The 16,233-nt window shown below is 44.7% G+C and overlaps 1 protein-coding gene across 1 annotated transcript in view; it reads right to left on the minus strand.

Annotated features, from left to right (window-relative positions):
* The window catches only part of traf4a (tnf receptor-associated factor 4a), a gene marked incomplete at its 5' end in the record, with an annotated part of 30,503 nt that extends 16,722 nt beyond the window's left edge, over positions 1–13,781 (minus strand). The window contains one exon of the mRNA XM_080526564.1: positions 13,639–13,781. Within this exon, the coding sequence (XP_080382690.1) occupies positions 13,639–13,781 (143 nt within the window). The remainder of the gene's footprint in view (positions 1–13,638) is intronic.
* Positions 13,782–16,233: the final 2,452 nt, after the last annotated feature.

A 16,233-nucleotide genomic window follows, 5' to 3' on the forward strand; every position in this document is an offset into this window, starting at 1 on the left:
CTGCACTTCTCAGCCGACCAACCTCTCAATAGGAGACCCTTTCTTGCCGACTTTGTGCTTTTGTAATAGTGAACCAAATGAAAACAACTATGATTCATGTCACGCTTCCTTGGACTTGTTAACTTTAGCTAGTGATCTATAGTTCAGCTGGCAGGGTTACGTGTGTCATTGAATCCCTATCCTGTGGGACGGCTAGCGTGGTGGAAGTAGGCTTTGAATAATTCTGTTCCATTTTTACATTTGCATTGTCCAATATTTTATGGGTAGAATTCAAATAAATAAATGAGCAAATGTAAAGCATTTTTCGGGCCGATTTCATTCCCCGATTAAATGCTGCATGCAGGCCTGGGAGGTACAAGAAAATCAATTCAATTTCATTAACTCCTGCTGATCTGGGCCCAGGGTGGGGGGTTGAGAGTGGTTCCATCAATCCTGCTGGGAGCTGAGATCTGCATGCATGGCTGCAGCCACCCTCACACTCCCAGCAAAGATGAAATATAGACAGGAGTGTCATACCACTACACACACACACATGCTCATGCACGCACGCACACACCCGTTGGGCCAGCGCCATTGCTTTCTGAGCATTTCAGATGAACCCAGGAGAGGGGAAAAAAGGAAAGAATTTCAGAAGGAGGCTTGGTGGTGGGCATAAAAAGAGAAGCTGTTGGTGTTTGATCTGGAGAGTGGTGTGAGGCAGTGAGGTGGTGAGGTGGGATCCTCACAGACCTGCCCGCAGGGGCCAATGAAAGTCCTGAGGTTTGACATGGCACACATGTGAGAAGGAGCCGACTAGCCTCTGAAGACGTGCTAAAAGCTGCTGTCAAGGTATTGGGAGGTGTGAAACAACCCACTCTGTGCTTTACTACCCCTGTCTCTGACACACACACACACACACACACACACACACACACACACACACACACACACACACACACACACACACACACACACACACACACACACACACACACAGACACACACACACACACACACACACACACTCGCACACACTCGCACGCACGCACGCACACGCACCATGTTGGAGTACAAACTTAATGCATTCCCCCCACCCACCCACACGTGTGAGTTTTAGCTGCTTTAATTACAGATCCCAGATCTAATTTTAGCTTTTCTTTTAGAGGGCATATGTCAGCAAAGGGATCTGCAGCTACGACGCCTGGCTTTGAAGGGCTTCAGTGCCGCCACAGTAATCCTGGAGAATGCCAATGCTGGGCAGGGCAGAGGAGCTCTGAGAGTGCCCAGCGCCAATGCAGGGGCTTATCATAAGTAGCTCTCATCTCACACACACACACACACACACACACACACACACACAATCCTTCAGCAAGTGACACAGTCCTTCAGCAAGTGACACAAATTAAAAACACTGAAAGATTGAGAATCAACCACCAGAGTGAAACATGTTTGTGTGTGTGTGTGTGTGTGTGTGTGTGTGTGTGTGTGTGTGTGTGTGTGTGTACGCGCCTGCATGCGTGTGTGTGTGTCCCATGCGTTTTGGGCTGGTTTCTTGGAGATCAAAGAATGTAAGGGGACCGGTTGGCGACCAACCCTTAAAACTCATAGGGAGGTATTTTAGAGTCTCCTCTGTTACTCTTCACTAATCTCAGGTATTCATGAGCAGGATATGCAGCAGACGGAAGGGTGCAGGCTTGTGTTAATCCATAGATGAGAGAAACAGAAGACTGTCATCTCATCCCTAGAGGATAATAAGGGACTGATTCTTAAAGCAGCACTGAGGCTCTGATCATTTAGGAAGCTGGCTGAGCGTTCAGCTCCCTCCACACTGCCAAGGTGAGGGAGTGCTTCACTATGGGAAGTCTATGGAACCTCATGGGAGTCGGACTACTTTAGGGATAAAGACTGAATCAACAGAGAGAGAGAAAATCCACTGGATGTTTTCAGAGGCGAGAACATTTTGAGACTGTAAGGGAATGAAAAAATCATATTTTCACCGTTCACCTTAAAAATCTGTACTTACATTATGGCCTGTGGTTTTGTGTATAAAAAAAGCCAAGTTTGAAAACTGTGTCTGTGTGTACTGTATAGCATCATTCTTTCACATAATGAGTGTTAGGAGAAATACTGTACAACCTTCAGATGCCCTAAATCAAAAGCTACAGCATAAACCATACACAGCAATAATACACAGGGGAGAGTGACAAATATGCCCACGGCTACTTAGTTTACTTTTTATGAGTTTTAAAACCACTGAGATCTGTTACTCCCTCAAGCCAAGACAAAAGATTCTCTTTAAAGAGTGTTACTAGGCCAAGCAAAAGAAAGGTATACTCAAGTATACTTATTTTTGGTAATTTAACAACCACTGAAGCTGTACTTAAATATATGAAAGTATATTAAAGTAGTGTCTAAATACTATTCAAAGAGTAATCAGTACTCTAAGGGGACCGGTTGGCACGTGTTAAAATGACCCATTTTATTTCCTACTTAAGTATACTTATAATAAATGTAAACATGTTGCTGGGATAGAGGCTGCGCTACTAGAGGAAATGCATCGATCATAAGCCACTTGACAATAAGGTTTCTCAATCAAGCATACTTGAAGGGTCTAGCAATGACATGTGCCACTAGATCAGGGGTAGGGACAGGTGCATGCATCATCCTCGTCCATCATGATTTACCTGCTCACTGACATCACAGACCACATGTTACGGTCGTTTAGTCATTCCGTCGGGTCAGCACACTCCTTAGTGACTCCATTATTGTGTGCTCACTGAGGCACACTGCAAGCCTGGCAGAGCCCCTTTTAAATACATGGACTACCATCCCCTCAGGGACAGAGATGAGCTCTCCACTCACTGTACTGTACGTGCATTCCTAATTGTTCGAATAAATTCAATCAATCAATCAATCAACCCTCACCGGGCCACATTAGCATTGTGCTAATCCAGGGAGCGGGTGACTAAAGTGGGATTTCCTCAACAGCTCCGTGCTGCTCCTCTCCTCAACCATGGCCCAGGGAGGGCAGCAGGTGGGCTGGCCAAATAATCCCTGCAAACAATAATGTCTTATGGACAACTGATCTGTTGATTAGCCTACATCTGCTGCTTCCCTGCACAGTGACATGCTATGCCTAGCAGTATGCTAGCATTGACTGACTACAGTGAGGCTTACAATGACATGCTACGCCTAGCAGTATGCTAGCATTGACTGACTACAGTGAGGCTTACAGTGACATGCTAGCAGTGTTTAAAGTAGGATGTTAAAGCTTTGCACCCCTTGGAGTAAAGGATGGAGTGGTTTTTTTCATTGTGGGCGGTATTTGTGTGTAACAATGGAGAAACAGAAAGGCCTGACTGGGTCCATAAAAATGGGGAATCACATTAAAAGGCTAGTTACTGTACATTACAAAGAGCAGCACCAATGTTGTGTTCCATGTGTCTAGCCTGTCTTAACCTTGGCGTGGCTGACATACAATCTACTGTAGCTACAGTAGCACAATGATTTCACAATAGCAAGCCGAGGGTGCTCCGCCTTTGACTTCCTGTATGTACATGTATGGAATTAAATACAAGGTGTGTGTGTGTGTGTGTTTCACTTTCATCCATGTCATGTGTGGGTGATTTAATAAACTCATTCCCAATGGAGCATCTGTGGGGAAATTCTGTCACACCCCCAGTGCTGTTTGAATCCATTCATTACCAAGTTGTGTAAGAAAGATGTCTCAATCAAATCCTACAGAAACAAAGAACATTTCAAATGGGAAATGGCACATAAACCGTAACATCAATCAATAAATGTGCCTTAAAAAGTAACTAGAGGATTAGCAGCCAGTTAATCTGTTCCCTAAAAACTTCCCAGCAGAAGGTGTGAGGAACATCTGAAGGCGTGATGAGTGGGGCCGCTGCGAGGTGGAGAAGTTAATGATTAGATTCCCTGTTGATTCTCCCGCTCCTGACTGTGCGACCTGCCTCCGGATGAGTCAGAGTCGACACCGCTGGTGGAAGGCAGAGAACACAACCACGCACCTTATCCGGCATGAGTCATAGGCTTCCACACAGTCACAAACTGTCCAAACTTTCCTCCTTGCCTCTTCAAAAACTCTCTCTCTAAATTCTTTTTTTTTATTCATTGACGCTTTAGAGAAGCAAAACAGCATTGCATTACACATACATATATATATATATAGATATATATAATTTCTGCTTCACCTGCAATTCCATTGATCTGATCGAGGAAAAGCACTTTTTTCCTTTTTGTCAAAAGCCAATTCCTGTGTGTGCATGTGTACGTGTGAGCTGTGCACCTCACTGACGGCGACAGTTTTGGAGGGCCCTGTGGTTTTGTGGCCATGGTAACGGTGAGGTAAGGTGAGGCTCTTTGTGTGAGAGTGACTGCAGAAAGCAGACAGGGGACTGCTAGTCTAGCCACCGGTGCGACAAACATGCACACGCACACATATGCACACAAAACACGCACACGGACCCTCACAATGCCCAGTCTGAAGCTTGCAAACATTCACACAGGGGAGGAAACAAGGATATTTAAATCCTCTCCTTCACTGATGCGACGCATGTTTCCTTAACCATCCTCTCCTCAGCCCTGCACCCTTCTCCTTGACCAACGCATGTTTCTTAAACCAAACCACCCTGCTACGTGATTCAGAACCAACATTCATTCGGCTGCAGCACAAGCTGCCGTTCGTCCACTCCTCTTTTCAAGGATGCATTTTCTTTGTTTGGCGAGGGGAGGCAGTGACGTCAGACAGACTCCATTGTCTCGTAGCGCCTTAGCTGCGTTGCTCCTGTTGCATTGCATTCTTAAAACTGCCTGCTCCCAGGAGTGACACTGAGGCAAATGACACATTCTCGCAATGAGCAAGAGAGAGAGAGAGAGAGAGAGAGAGAGAAGGAGAGAGAGAGAGAGAGGGAGAACAGAGAGGACGATTAGCCACGTGGATTTTACCCAACGAAAACAAAGCCCAATTTAATGTGGCCGTCGTGTCTGTCTGTGTTTCCATCTCTGCCTCCGTGTCACTCAAGGGAAAGCAATAGAGTGGGAACGCACCTCAGCAAGTTTCCCTTGTTCAGCTCGTATGAATGGTTTATTGATTGAGGAGTCCGGATGAGGACAAAAGGGGGTTTGCGAGAGCGACATGTAAAAGGGGAATTAAATTGAGAGGGGATGATATAGGAAATTAATTAAGGGTTGAATGAGATGAGACAGGCAGCGACACAAAATGCTCTTTCATCCTCAACAAGCAGAGTTGAATGATGCCTCTGGACGGGCACGTGAGGAAGTCACATCCTCCTCTCAGCTCTTTCATAGGATCAATAGGCTGCCTGTGCAGGGGGAGGAAGGGGTGGGGGTGGGGGCGTCTGGGCATTGTGCTGTGTTGACATATCTGAAAATGAGCTGATAGGAGGGCGCCCCCGCACACACGCACGCACGCACACACACACAGTTTTGGTGGACTAGAGGGGCATTGAGCTGTAGACCACCATAGTAAACAGCACAGATCCGATGAGCGAGGACAGACAGAGAGAGTGGTCAGGAAGAAAGCTATCACCACACAACCCTTTCACTGGCTAGAGGAGGTTGGGGAGAGGGGGGCGGAAGGGCTGAGGGTGAGTGGCCATGACCTTAACATTGATAGGCCTCTTTAATTCATAATGTGTGCATGCTTCTAGAGAGGAGCTTAGCTGCTCTGCCCACACCTGTTCTGCTCTATACTAGGGCCTTTCACTGAGACAGGTGGCTCACGCAGGGCAGAGGCGCCCCCTTCCTTCCCCACGCTCGCTTGCTCCGTTCATCTGGCCAGCTGCTCTCCTTTCAGACCCCCAGACACAAGATTCCTCACATGCCCGGTGTCATGCCCGGTGTCCGCTCAGAAACCAGAGCCAGCGGTCAGTCACTCAGCCACCTCCTGCCTACTCCTAATGACTCACCTCCTAACATAAACAGCTCCTGGCCTGCCTGCCTGCCTGCCTGTCTGAGTCTCTAGATGCTCTATACTGACTCATCTAATAGCCTCATTTGTGGAAAAGATTGGAACATGAACTGTATTAATGAATGAAAAGAAATGCATTGTTACTTGCCTAATATCTGTGTGTGTGTGTGTGTGTGTCCGCTCCGGTCATGATCCACTCCGCTCGCATGCTCTGACAACCAATGATTGACAACCATGTAGTATACAATGTAGGTGAGCAGAGGGGCTGTCGGCTTTACAGCCAGTGCAGTGACCTGTGCACAACACAGACAGGTCGGGGGAAGTCAATTAGCAAAACAGGGAGCAGTGCCCAGATGTTTCAGAGCTAAAACAGTGAAATGGTTTCTAACAGCTAAGCACAAGCGGTGCCACGGCCAATTAGACTCTCCCATGTCTGCTGTGTAACCTTGAAGTGGTCATTAGGGTAATCTGCCTATCCATCCACTTCCTAAAGCCCCCCCCCCCCCATAACTTCCCACAGTCCTTAAAGGGATGGTTCAGTCTATTTTCATGTTAGGTGAAATATCATCTTACCCTGAGTTGTCCTCGTAGGACGGTTACCCTCTCCAATAGACAGGATTCCAATCACACTTAAGTGTAGTAGTGTTGAAATGACATGCCAAAACCCCCTCAGAGAAACTTCAATAAAAGGTTGACACTTCTCACTGTTTTGTGCGGTAGCAAAGTGGAGAACGGAGAACCGGAGAAGCTTTCACTACTGGCCTAAGACTACTGGGTAAGGTGATATTTCACCTAAAATTAAATAAAAATAGGCTTAACCATCCCTTTAACCCAGGCTTAACCATCCCTTTAACCCAGGCTTTCTCAGATCTATTTGGTCCATTAGTCGTCTCCTCAATAGACTGAACCATCCCTTTACAAAAGTTGTAAAGTTGACGGGTTAGGACTCTCTATGCATGGCCTCTATTAGAGTACCTCAGGGGCTTTACTTTATACACTACAGGGCTGACCTAAACCGTACAGTGTAGACTCAGATATTCACATTTCACATTGTCTTGACTAAGTTCTAGCAATTATAGTGGATAATAAATAACCAGGCAAGCAAAGTAGAGCTCAGCTGGGTTTGGCTGTACAGTGTAGTTAGGGTCAGGTGTCCACTGTGGGGAGGCTCCAAAAGATCACACATGTTGCGTGTAGGCCGAGGGTGTGTGTGTGTTTCATGATGAATGTTATCTTGAGTTCTCTCACATTACATGCATACCCATGCACATGTAGGCACTAGCCATGCTGGGGGACTGCAGCCAACTGGCTGTGCTCCAGCGATAGGGCCGGGGGTTTGGCAGCCTGGCCCCAGCATGATCTCTGTGTGCAGGGCAAGGTGCTCCGTTGCATAGCTGGAATGTCTCCCCCGCCATTGTTTGCCCTGAGGGGCTGCCCAGATTAAATAGGACCTCCTATAGCCATGGACAAGTTGAGGCAAGTCCCAAACCTGCTTGAGGCAGTTTCAAGGTTCGAGCACACTTTGTTTGTAAACGCTCTCTTTGTGTGACAAGGACCGCGTCGGTGAGAGCTGACGTATAGACAACAGGGTATTGACGCAGGAATGTGACCAACGTGTTTTGGAGAGGCTGGACTCACTTTCAATAGGAGAACAAATCCAGCGAAGAATTTTAAGTGTATTCCCTCTTTGCGGTGTGTGACGTTTTGTCCCAAGTGCATTTGCTCACATTAACATACATGTAGCTTATGCCAGCAATTAGTACAAGGCTGTACACCAGCCAGTGAAAACTGTTGGTGCAGAACATTCAACCCAACAACCCCAATAAATGGAGTTTCACAATAACAACTGGGCCGTCAGTGGAACTGAGTGTGTGTGTGTGTGTGTGTGTGTGTGTGTGTGTGTGTGTGTGTGTGTGTGTGTGTGTGTGTGCGTGTATGTATGTATGTACGTGCATGCGTGTAAGGGAACTCTGCAGCTGTGTGAGACCGTCGGAGCACTTTCTCTCAGCAATGCCATCATCACAGCTGGACATCTAAAGCCCCTCCACTTCCTCCCATGAGACCCTTCCACAATGACATCATCTACTAAAGATCTGGCTCGCCTCCCCCGCCCCGCTCTCTCTTTCTCTCATGCGATGTGGTTGGTCTTCTGGGAAAATGCTTAGTGAACAAGGGTTTGTATTCTACCAAAGTCTGGAATCAGAAAGATGGTGGCCTGTAAAGGTAAACTGATAGGGTGACATATCTGGTTTCAGCACATATCACGTCATCTGAAATGATAAATGTTCACCCCCCGAGAGTATACTCACATGAATGTGAGTCCACTCACCAATATACATGCACGTGTCGCAAAGACACACACAAGCACACAAACATTGACAAGTACAAACAAACACCCAATTGTAGTGCTTGTTTGAGACCCATAATAGAAACCTCTTATCAGGGCAATCGAAATTCCATTGAGGTGGACAAATTCCAAAATGGTTTGCTGAACACAACCAAGCATGCAGCCTACAGTATGTATAACTAAACATGTCAAACTAAGAATGCTCTGTTTAAACTGTTAATCTGAGGGTGAATTGTCATTAAAATATTCAGAGAGCTCTATTTGTCATTCAGCAAGTGCTGAGCTCAAGGTTTATTGATGTTGTAGTGAAAAGGTGAAGTTTCACTGCAATGTTAAACTTTAAAAGATCACACAGTGGCCTGTTTCAAAGTCCATGCACGTGTGGGAGAGTGCAAGGTCGTTTTAGCGCACATCTATCAACACTAGAAGGGCTAATCTACTTTTGCCCTTCACCACTCCTAAAACAACACCATATCCTAGAACCAGAGTCTGCAGATTTGAGTACACTGGGTCTGGGTGCACTGTCTGGGATATTCTTTAGGGTTGGGTTAGCTACACTGTGTAGCCTACATGTTAACAATACTTTTTTCCTGTATCACTAACTGCCTCTGTTGGCTTTGGCCTGGGTGTCTCTAGCCAGTTTCCAGCTCTGTCCCTCCAATCACATCAGCTGACAGCAGCCGTGTACATCTCTGAGAGGCCTTCATCCACCCACCCAGAGAGCAGAGCAGACACACACACACACACACACACACACACGCACACACACACACAGCTCTCTCAGTTGACTGCACCCCCGTCTAAGACCTCCCTTGTGATCAACCAAACATTTCCTTCCGGATCTCCTCCCAGAATCTATACATGGTATGAATGCCTTTGGACACCTGTGGGGGACTGGGAAAGCCTCTGTGATGAGACCAGAGGATGGGGATACACACAGCCATTCACTGACACACATATACACACACACACACACACACACACACACACACACACACACACACACAAAAGCCCAGCTGTCAAAGTGTGCCTGGCTCGCACACAGCACTGGCACCAGTGCTTCCTGACCCCATTTACTCTTTTTAAGAGACACTTGCTATCTTACTGTCCAAAGTGTCTCTATTCTGCCTTCCCCAATCAATCGCACACACAATGGACAGTAGTCAATTCACCTACCTTTTAATGGAGACAAATGCTGCTCACCCAGATTCCCCAGGCTGACGAAAGCCTGACCTCTCTCTATCTCTCAGTCCTTCCAGACCACATTCATCATCCTTGTTCTCCCTCTAAACTCTTCCCTCCTTTGCAATAAGCTCTTTGTGTACAAAATCTCTCGCCAAGGCAGCGGAATAAATGGGGGCGGTGGGTGGGGGGGGGGGGATAAGGGAGGTAGAGAGAACGGAGGTGGAGCTGGTGGTAGGGGCAATGGTGATGATACTGCATCAAAGGACGTCAGTGTTTTTAAGTGTGTGGGAGAGTGGGTTCCCATAAAGACAAGAGAGGAGAGGAGATGACTACAGCCTGCATCAGCAGAACAGCAAATCTTCATCAGCACACAACTCATGGAGTGATACTGTAAGTCAATGCTAAATGAATCATCATCATGGGCTCCTAAACACTCACTCACACACACTTCCTGGTCTGTCCTATGCATGGGAATGAGTAATCACCCAATGGATGAATTCCCATATTAAGACTGTGATCTCTGCAACCTAGAGGAAGTCAAAGTTACAGTGCTACAGTGTTGAGACCCAGGAAGACGTTATGGAGCAGAACAAACCAATTACATCCCTGTCAGTTCCAGACCAGAGCACTGTATCTTACCAACAGAGACGGCACAGTAGCCTGTGTGTGTGTGTGTGCGTGTGTGTTTGACATGGCTTCGGCTCGAAGACAGCAACCCAAGATTTATCACTCTGTGAACCAACCATGCCATGTGTGGGGTAAGGAATGGACGGTAGTCCATTTTTAGTCCTGGAACATAAGGAGAATTTTCTTTTGTTTTTTTTAATCCAATTTGAGTGTTTGTTCTACTTTGCCAATATGGCATTGAGCTAATTGCCCCTATTTATGATGAGGGTTGGCGGGCGCCACCAGTGCGCGTGGCTGAGGCATGTGACTCACACTTGATTGCAGGAGTGATAAGTCTCAGAGGCTGGGAAAAGCAGTTTAAAAACAATATGCTTCTTAACCCATCGAGTAGGCATGCTTTATGCCTCCCCTCCCTCTGCCTTTTACATTTACATCTTTGGCATTTAGGCTTTGACGCCTTTATCCAAAGTGACTTACTTAGTCGATTGTGTTGTAAGTGAATCATCTATCCACTAGTCATAGCAGGAAAAAGTAATCTATGCTCAGGCCTGGGGCCATTGGCAGTCGTCGTGCTAGAAGAAGGATTTTATTTTATTTTCTCTTCAGTCTACCTCACTCTAAGTTAAGTTAAGTAACGTAAAGCAAGGTTGATTGCAGGAGTGATAGGGTTGGGCTCCTCTACCCCATGACTCTCTCTCAGATCTGTAGCTGGGTGAGTCTCCAGGGATGCTTTTGTAAACACATTCCTCTCTGGGCGGAAACACAGCCATTAGCATCACATGCTAACACACTGACGGAATGACTGACAGGCAGACGCACCGAGTTTTTTCCATCACAAATACATGATTTTGCAAAACACTCCACTTGTTTGTTTCCTCAAAACTAAGAACCGGTCTTCCAGGAGGTACTATTCGATGACTTTTTAAACTGATTCAATTGTGTGTCAAAAGTTGAAGATGAGAGATTGCATTCAGATAAAGATAAGATAGTTCTTAGAAAAAAGCTCTGTCTATGCTCAGTTGGTACAATTCACTAATGAAGCCAATGGAAAAACATTGGGCCGGTTCGGTAAAGGCTTAATTAATTCTAATCCTAGACTAAAAAGCATCTTCTAGTGCACACATACACCCATGTCGGCATAGGTTCGAAACCGGCCCATGCCCTGCTGACATGCCCTCTCTCCCTTCTTCTCCTTACTTTCCTGTCTGTCTTCACTGTATCTGTCCAATAAAAAAATATGAGTGGGACTGCCCCACTCTGAAAAAAAATAATTAAAAAAAGAATCTTTTATGGTGATTTTACATTGAAAGTGTGATTTAGTCCAGGACTACGCTCAAGCCTTGTCTGTGAGACCGGCCCATAGTGGACTCCAACGTCAACAATCAGATGGGGTGTCAAACATTACAATAGAAATGTTCCAAAGATCGGGACTAGTGTGTGCCCCCATATTCTGTCTCACTCTGGTCCACAAATGCATTCATACCATGTGTCATACTGCAGTCAACCCCCATTAACTCTAAATATAACTAACTAGTACTGTACATAGAACTCTGAGTTTCCAATGATTGCTCTTGTTGACATTGTTTGGTTGTCACAATGTCTTTAGAACACAATTGACTGATGAATCATTCTGGGGGGTTTTCATCGTCTTGAGTCGTCTTAGTTTGTCCTGTTGAACAATCAATATTCCCATTTCAAACTGCTTTTCATGTTTAAGAAACAGGTATTGGGTGGGATGTGAAGAATAAGGAATATGTAGTCACTCTTCACTGGCACTCAGACAGAACACATAGACACAGGCAATCCTATGAGGAGGCAGACACAAAGTCACAGGCGAAAGGCGATGATCTCTAACTCTTCCTCTTCCACTCTGCTTTTCTCCATTTCTCTCATTAAAGCTGTAACCTTGATACATTTGGAAAACTGGAGTGTACATTTCACAAGGTAGGCTACATGATGCAAAATGATCAAATAGGGATGATCAAAAGTGCCTTGAAGTTTAAACATAGTACAGTTAAAAAATAAAGTACAGTATATAACGTTTTTTTCTGCTTTGAAAAAACGTGGTATAGGATAATGTAAAGAAACATGAATGAACAGCAAGTCTATTTTTGCCGGAGGTCAAACTAATCTTTGCATACCTTGTCGTGAGAGCAGAGCTGTTATCTAACTGACACACAGCATCAGCCATGTTTACAGTGTGCTGCTGGGACAGAGCAAGACAAGTCATTCCTAAATTGTCTTAAAATGTGTGGAGGATCAGATAAGACGACCATGGCAATAGTGTGGGACAACAGCAATGCCACAAGAGGTTAACATGTTCTCAACATACCGAGGAACTGAAACGACGAAAACTGAAATAGGCCAATATTGTCATATTCATTGTCTGAGACTTACATGCGGTTTCTGCTAAAGCTACATACACAGCATAAAGCAAAAACACAAACTAAAATAAAATCCATGTTTTCTATTACAGCACACAGAATTCGGCCACCCTTAAATATCACACAGCCATATGGATCAATATGGGAAACCGGGGGTAGGGGACTCACGACCTCTAAGTGAAGAAACCTGGTGCCCTGGTGCCCTGGTGCCCTGATTCCAATAGAGGAATCTCTCTAATGAGTGTGTGTGTGTGTGTGTGTGTGTGTGTGTGTGTGTGTGTGTGTGTGTGTGTGTGTGTGTGTGTGTGTGTGTGTGTGTGTGTGTGCGTGTATGAGTGTGTGTGTCTGTGTAGAGTCTAATCCCATTTCATCTAAGCAGCGCCACTGGCCCTAGCACCCATCCTCCCCCTGACCCCAAAACCCAGCCACAGCCTCAGGGTGAAAAGACAGACAGGACTGTAGGGTCCCCTCTGCCTGGGTGAAAACACACACAGACACACACAAACACACACACAAACACACACACACACACACACGCGCACACACACACACACACACACAAAACATGATTGCTCTATGGCTGTAGTGGCATATCACATCTCTCCTGCATTAATTTTTTTTTACTAAATCTAGCTTAATAAACTACGGTCATGTTAATTAATAAGGTATTAGAGCATGCTAAGGTATTAGAGAGTGCATTACACTGTTACTACTGTACCAGTAATTAAATAGACACACTGTCAAATACATCTTAAGGGTAATGTCCAAATATTGGATAAAACACTGTAGATAAATAGTCTACATACAGCCTAGACGGCATGGTCTACGTCACCACTCCCTTTTACCTGTGAGGGCCTGGAGTGGGAATGGGCATGGGCCCCTACTGCACCTTTACAGGACTCTGTCTCTGTCTCTCTCTGTCTCTCTCTGTCTCTCTCTGTCTCTCTCTGTCTCTCTCTGTCTCTCTCTCTGTCTCTCTCTGTCTCTCTCTCTGTCTCTCTCTCTGTCTCTCTCTCTGTCTCTCTCTCTGTCTCACACTCACACTCACACTCACACACACACACACACACACACACACACACACACACACACACACACACACACACACACACACACACACACACACACACACACACACACACACACACACACACACGGCCTACCTTAGAAATTCTTGTAGACAGGTGTCACAAAATCGGTGGCCACACGTAGAAACTTGAACAGGCTCGCGCATTGCTTTACTGCATAAGGGACATTGAAACCGTCTCTTTGGTTTCTCCAGAAACTTGTAATCAAAACCCGGCATTGCTGCAGGATTCGTAGAAATACACTGGATACAAATCTTATCTTCGCCTCTGTTCAATGTAGTTTGGGTACAGGCCTATACGGCCGCTGTTGTCTCCTGATGGCCGTCAGTCTTCGGTGATCAAGTCCCTCTTCTCCAGCGACAGATCGCTTTGCGAGACCGTTGTATTGACCGATTCAATTTCGTCTCTCCAGCAACCGGGTGCTGGAGTGCATAGAAACAAAGGAAGCCTCGACAGTCCAAACGTATCAAAACCCTGTCACCACCAGATTCCTCCGACAAATCTCCGACTGGGTCTAAAACGAGGAAATCTTTCAGCATATGATTCCCTCTCCGGGTAGAGCCTTCACTGACAGATTGAACACAATGCTTTTTCCATCATCTGTTTAGGTGTACCTAGCCCCGCCTACTCGGGAGGAGCCGAGTGTGAGATCCCCAATCCCAGTTTCTCTGTCCTCCAGATCGATCTCATTTACTTCTTTGATTTATTTGGCGACTATTGTATTCAGGCCTCTTATGATGAGTCTACCTAAATTTAACGATGCGAGGTAATCTAATAGAAATAATGCAAGCAAACCTCATACATCATGAAGCTATATTTATATAGGCCTATGTATAAAGACAGAAAACATAAACAATATCCAGAGTAGGCTATAGGATTCATACAAATAAAATAGGCTGCAAATAAAAAATAAAAAACATAATCTAACTAAACAAAATCTGCTTGCAAAATACTTGGATCAATATGCCCAGTCGACATGATTGCCTAACTGGGCCTTCAGGTGCCCTCTGGTGGTAAACCAGACAAACAAGAGAACAATAAATAATAACCTTTTTTATTTATTTATTTTACTGTACATTTCTAAAATAACCTTTTAGAACAATATGAGGCTTCGATAATTGACGGAATTGATAGCAAATCGCTTAATTTTTTGTAATCTTTATAATTGTGCCATCCACATTTAATGAAGGTTCTCATAAATATCATTGCTTCGGATTACATCATCACGCATGCCCATGGAGGGGACTACCAAACAAGTACCATTCCCGCAAATGTTAAATGGTTAATAATAACATATAATCCCTTAAAAGAAGCAGTGAAGTGTAATTAGGGTAGCCTACTTACTTATGTCATATTCGAACACAATGATTTTGTTATGCTTTATTTGTAGCATCAAACAACTAAGGCTGGATAACCAAAATTGGCCACTGTGCCTTGTAATAGTGGCTTCGAAAAAAAAAGAAAAAAAAAAGTGATCTAGAAATTGAATATAGCACCCATATCATAGCACATAACAGTAAAATAAACAGGGTTATTTTTGACAGATTAGCTATATTGCACTGTGATATGTAGGCTATTATGTTCATATCACTAACAAAACGTAAAACATTTTTTTGAAAAAATAAAGAATAAATAAAAACCATGTTATCACAAATAATACCCCAACACTTCACTGGGTCATAACCTTGTTGGAAGTCATACCCATGGATGCTAGAGAGGTTTATCAGAGGGCAACGTCTTGCTTGTACCTACCCTAATGTTTTCAGATCCACTCGTGTCTGGGATAGACATGTTAGGGGTTGATTCTGGACAGGGTCAGAGTTCTGTAAGTAGCCTACTACAGATATATTTTCCTTTGTCTAGATTACTTATTATCCCAGCCTGTTTGGATGCTGTCCAGACTGACATACACACCTCAAGAGTCAATATGTAAGATGTCTCTCACACAGTCTGTGTTAAAATAATGATGCACACCTGAAGGTTAAAAGGTGTCTGCGTTTGAATTGTATTCAGTGTTGTAGAACTCTCAAGATCTGGCACTGGCTTGAGGTTAATATAAAAAATCACAGGAGAAATGCTGTTACATGAAAAGACTCAAGCCAAAGTGAAGCTTAAGTTAAGTAGTCTTTGTCAAATTCAACTACTGGTTATTTCCGGAACTGGTTTTTGATAGCTGACTCCTTCCTTTAGTCAATATAGCCTTACAGAGACACTTTTTGTTTTACACAATCAAATCACAATCTCACTGAAAGAAATGTCAGCCAATCATCTCAGTAGTTTATATTCTGTCCAAAAGACACTGAACCAACACAACACCCTTCACTGTAAAAGTGCCAACTAGCATGTTGTGTAACTAAACTAACCATCTGTTACTGTGAGTGAGCACAAGTGTTATTAATCCATTCGAGGATTAATCCAAAAACCACAAAAGGCGCCACTGATAATGCGCTTAAGATTTCATTCTAACTGCCTTTGTTTAACGGATGAGTTGGTAACACTGAAGTGGCAGCCATAAACGAGTAGCTGTCCTTTTGTCAACACATTGTTTCGCCTCACTCAATACTGGGTCAATACAGCAACAAAACCAGTTTGGCTTCCTGGGAGTGTGTTTTTTACCATGTTAACCTTGCTTGTGTGAGAGGACAAAACCTTCCCGCATGACAGCTCCCC

This window comes from Nansenia antarctica (genome assembly GCF_963989245.1).
Source record: "Nansenia antarctica genome assembly, chromosome: 3".
Classification (NCBI taxonomy): domain Eukaryota; kingdom Metazoa; phylum Chordata; class Actinopteri; order Argentiniformes; family Microstomatidae; genus Nansenia; species Nansenia antarctica.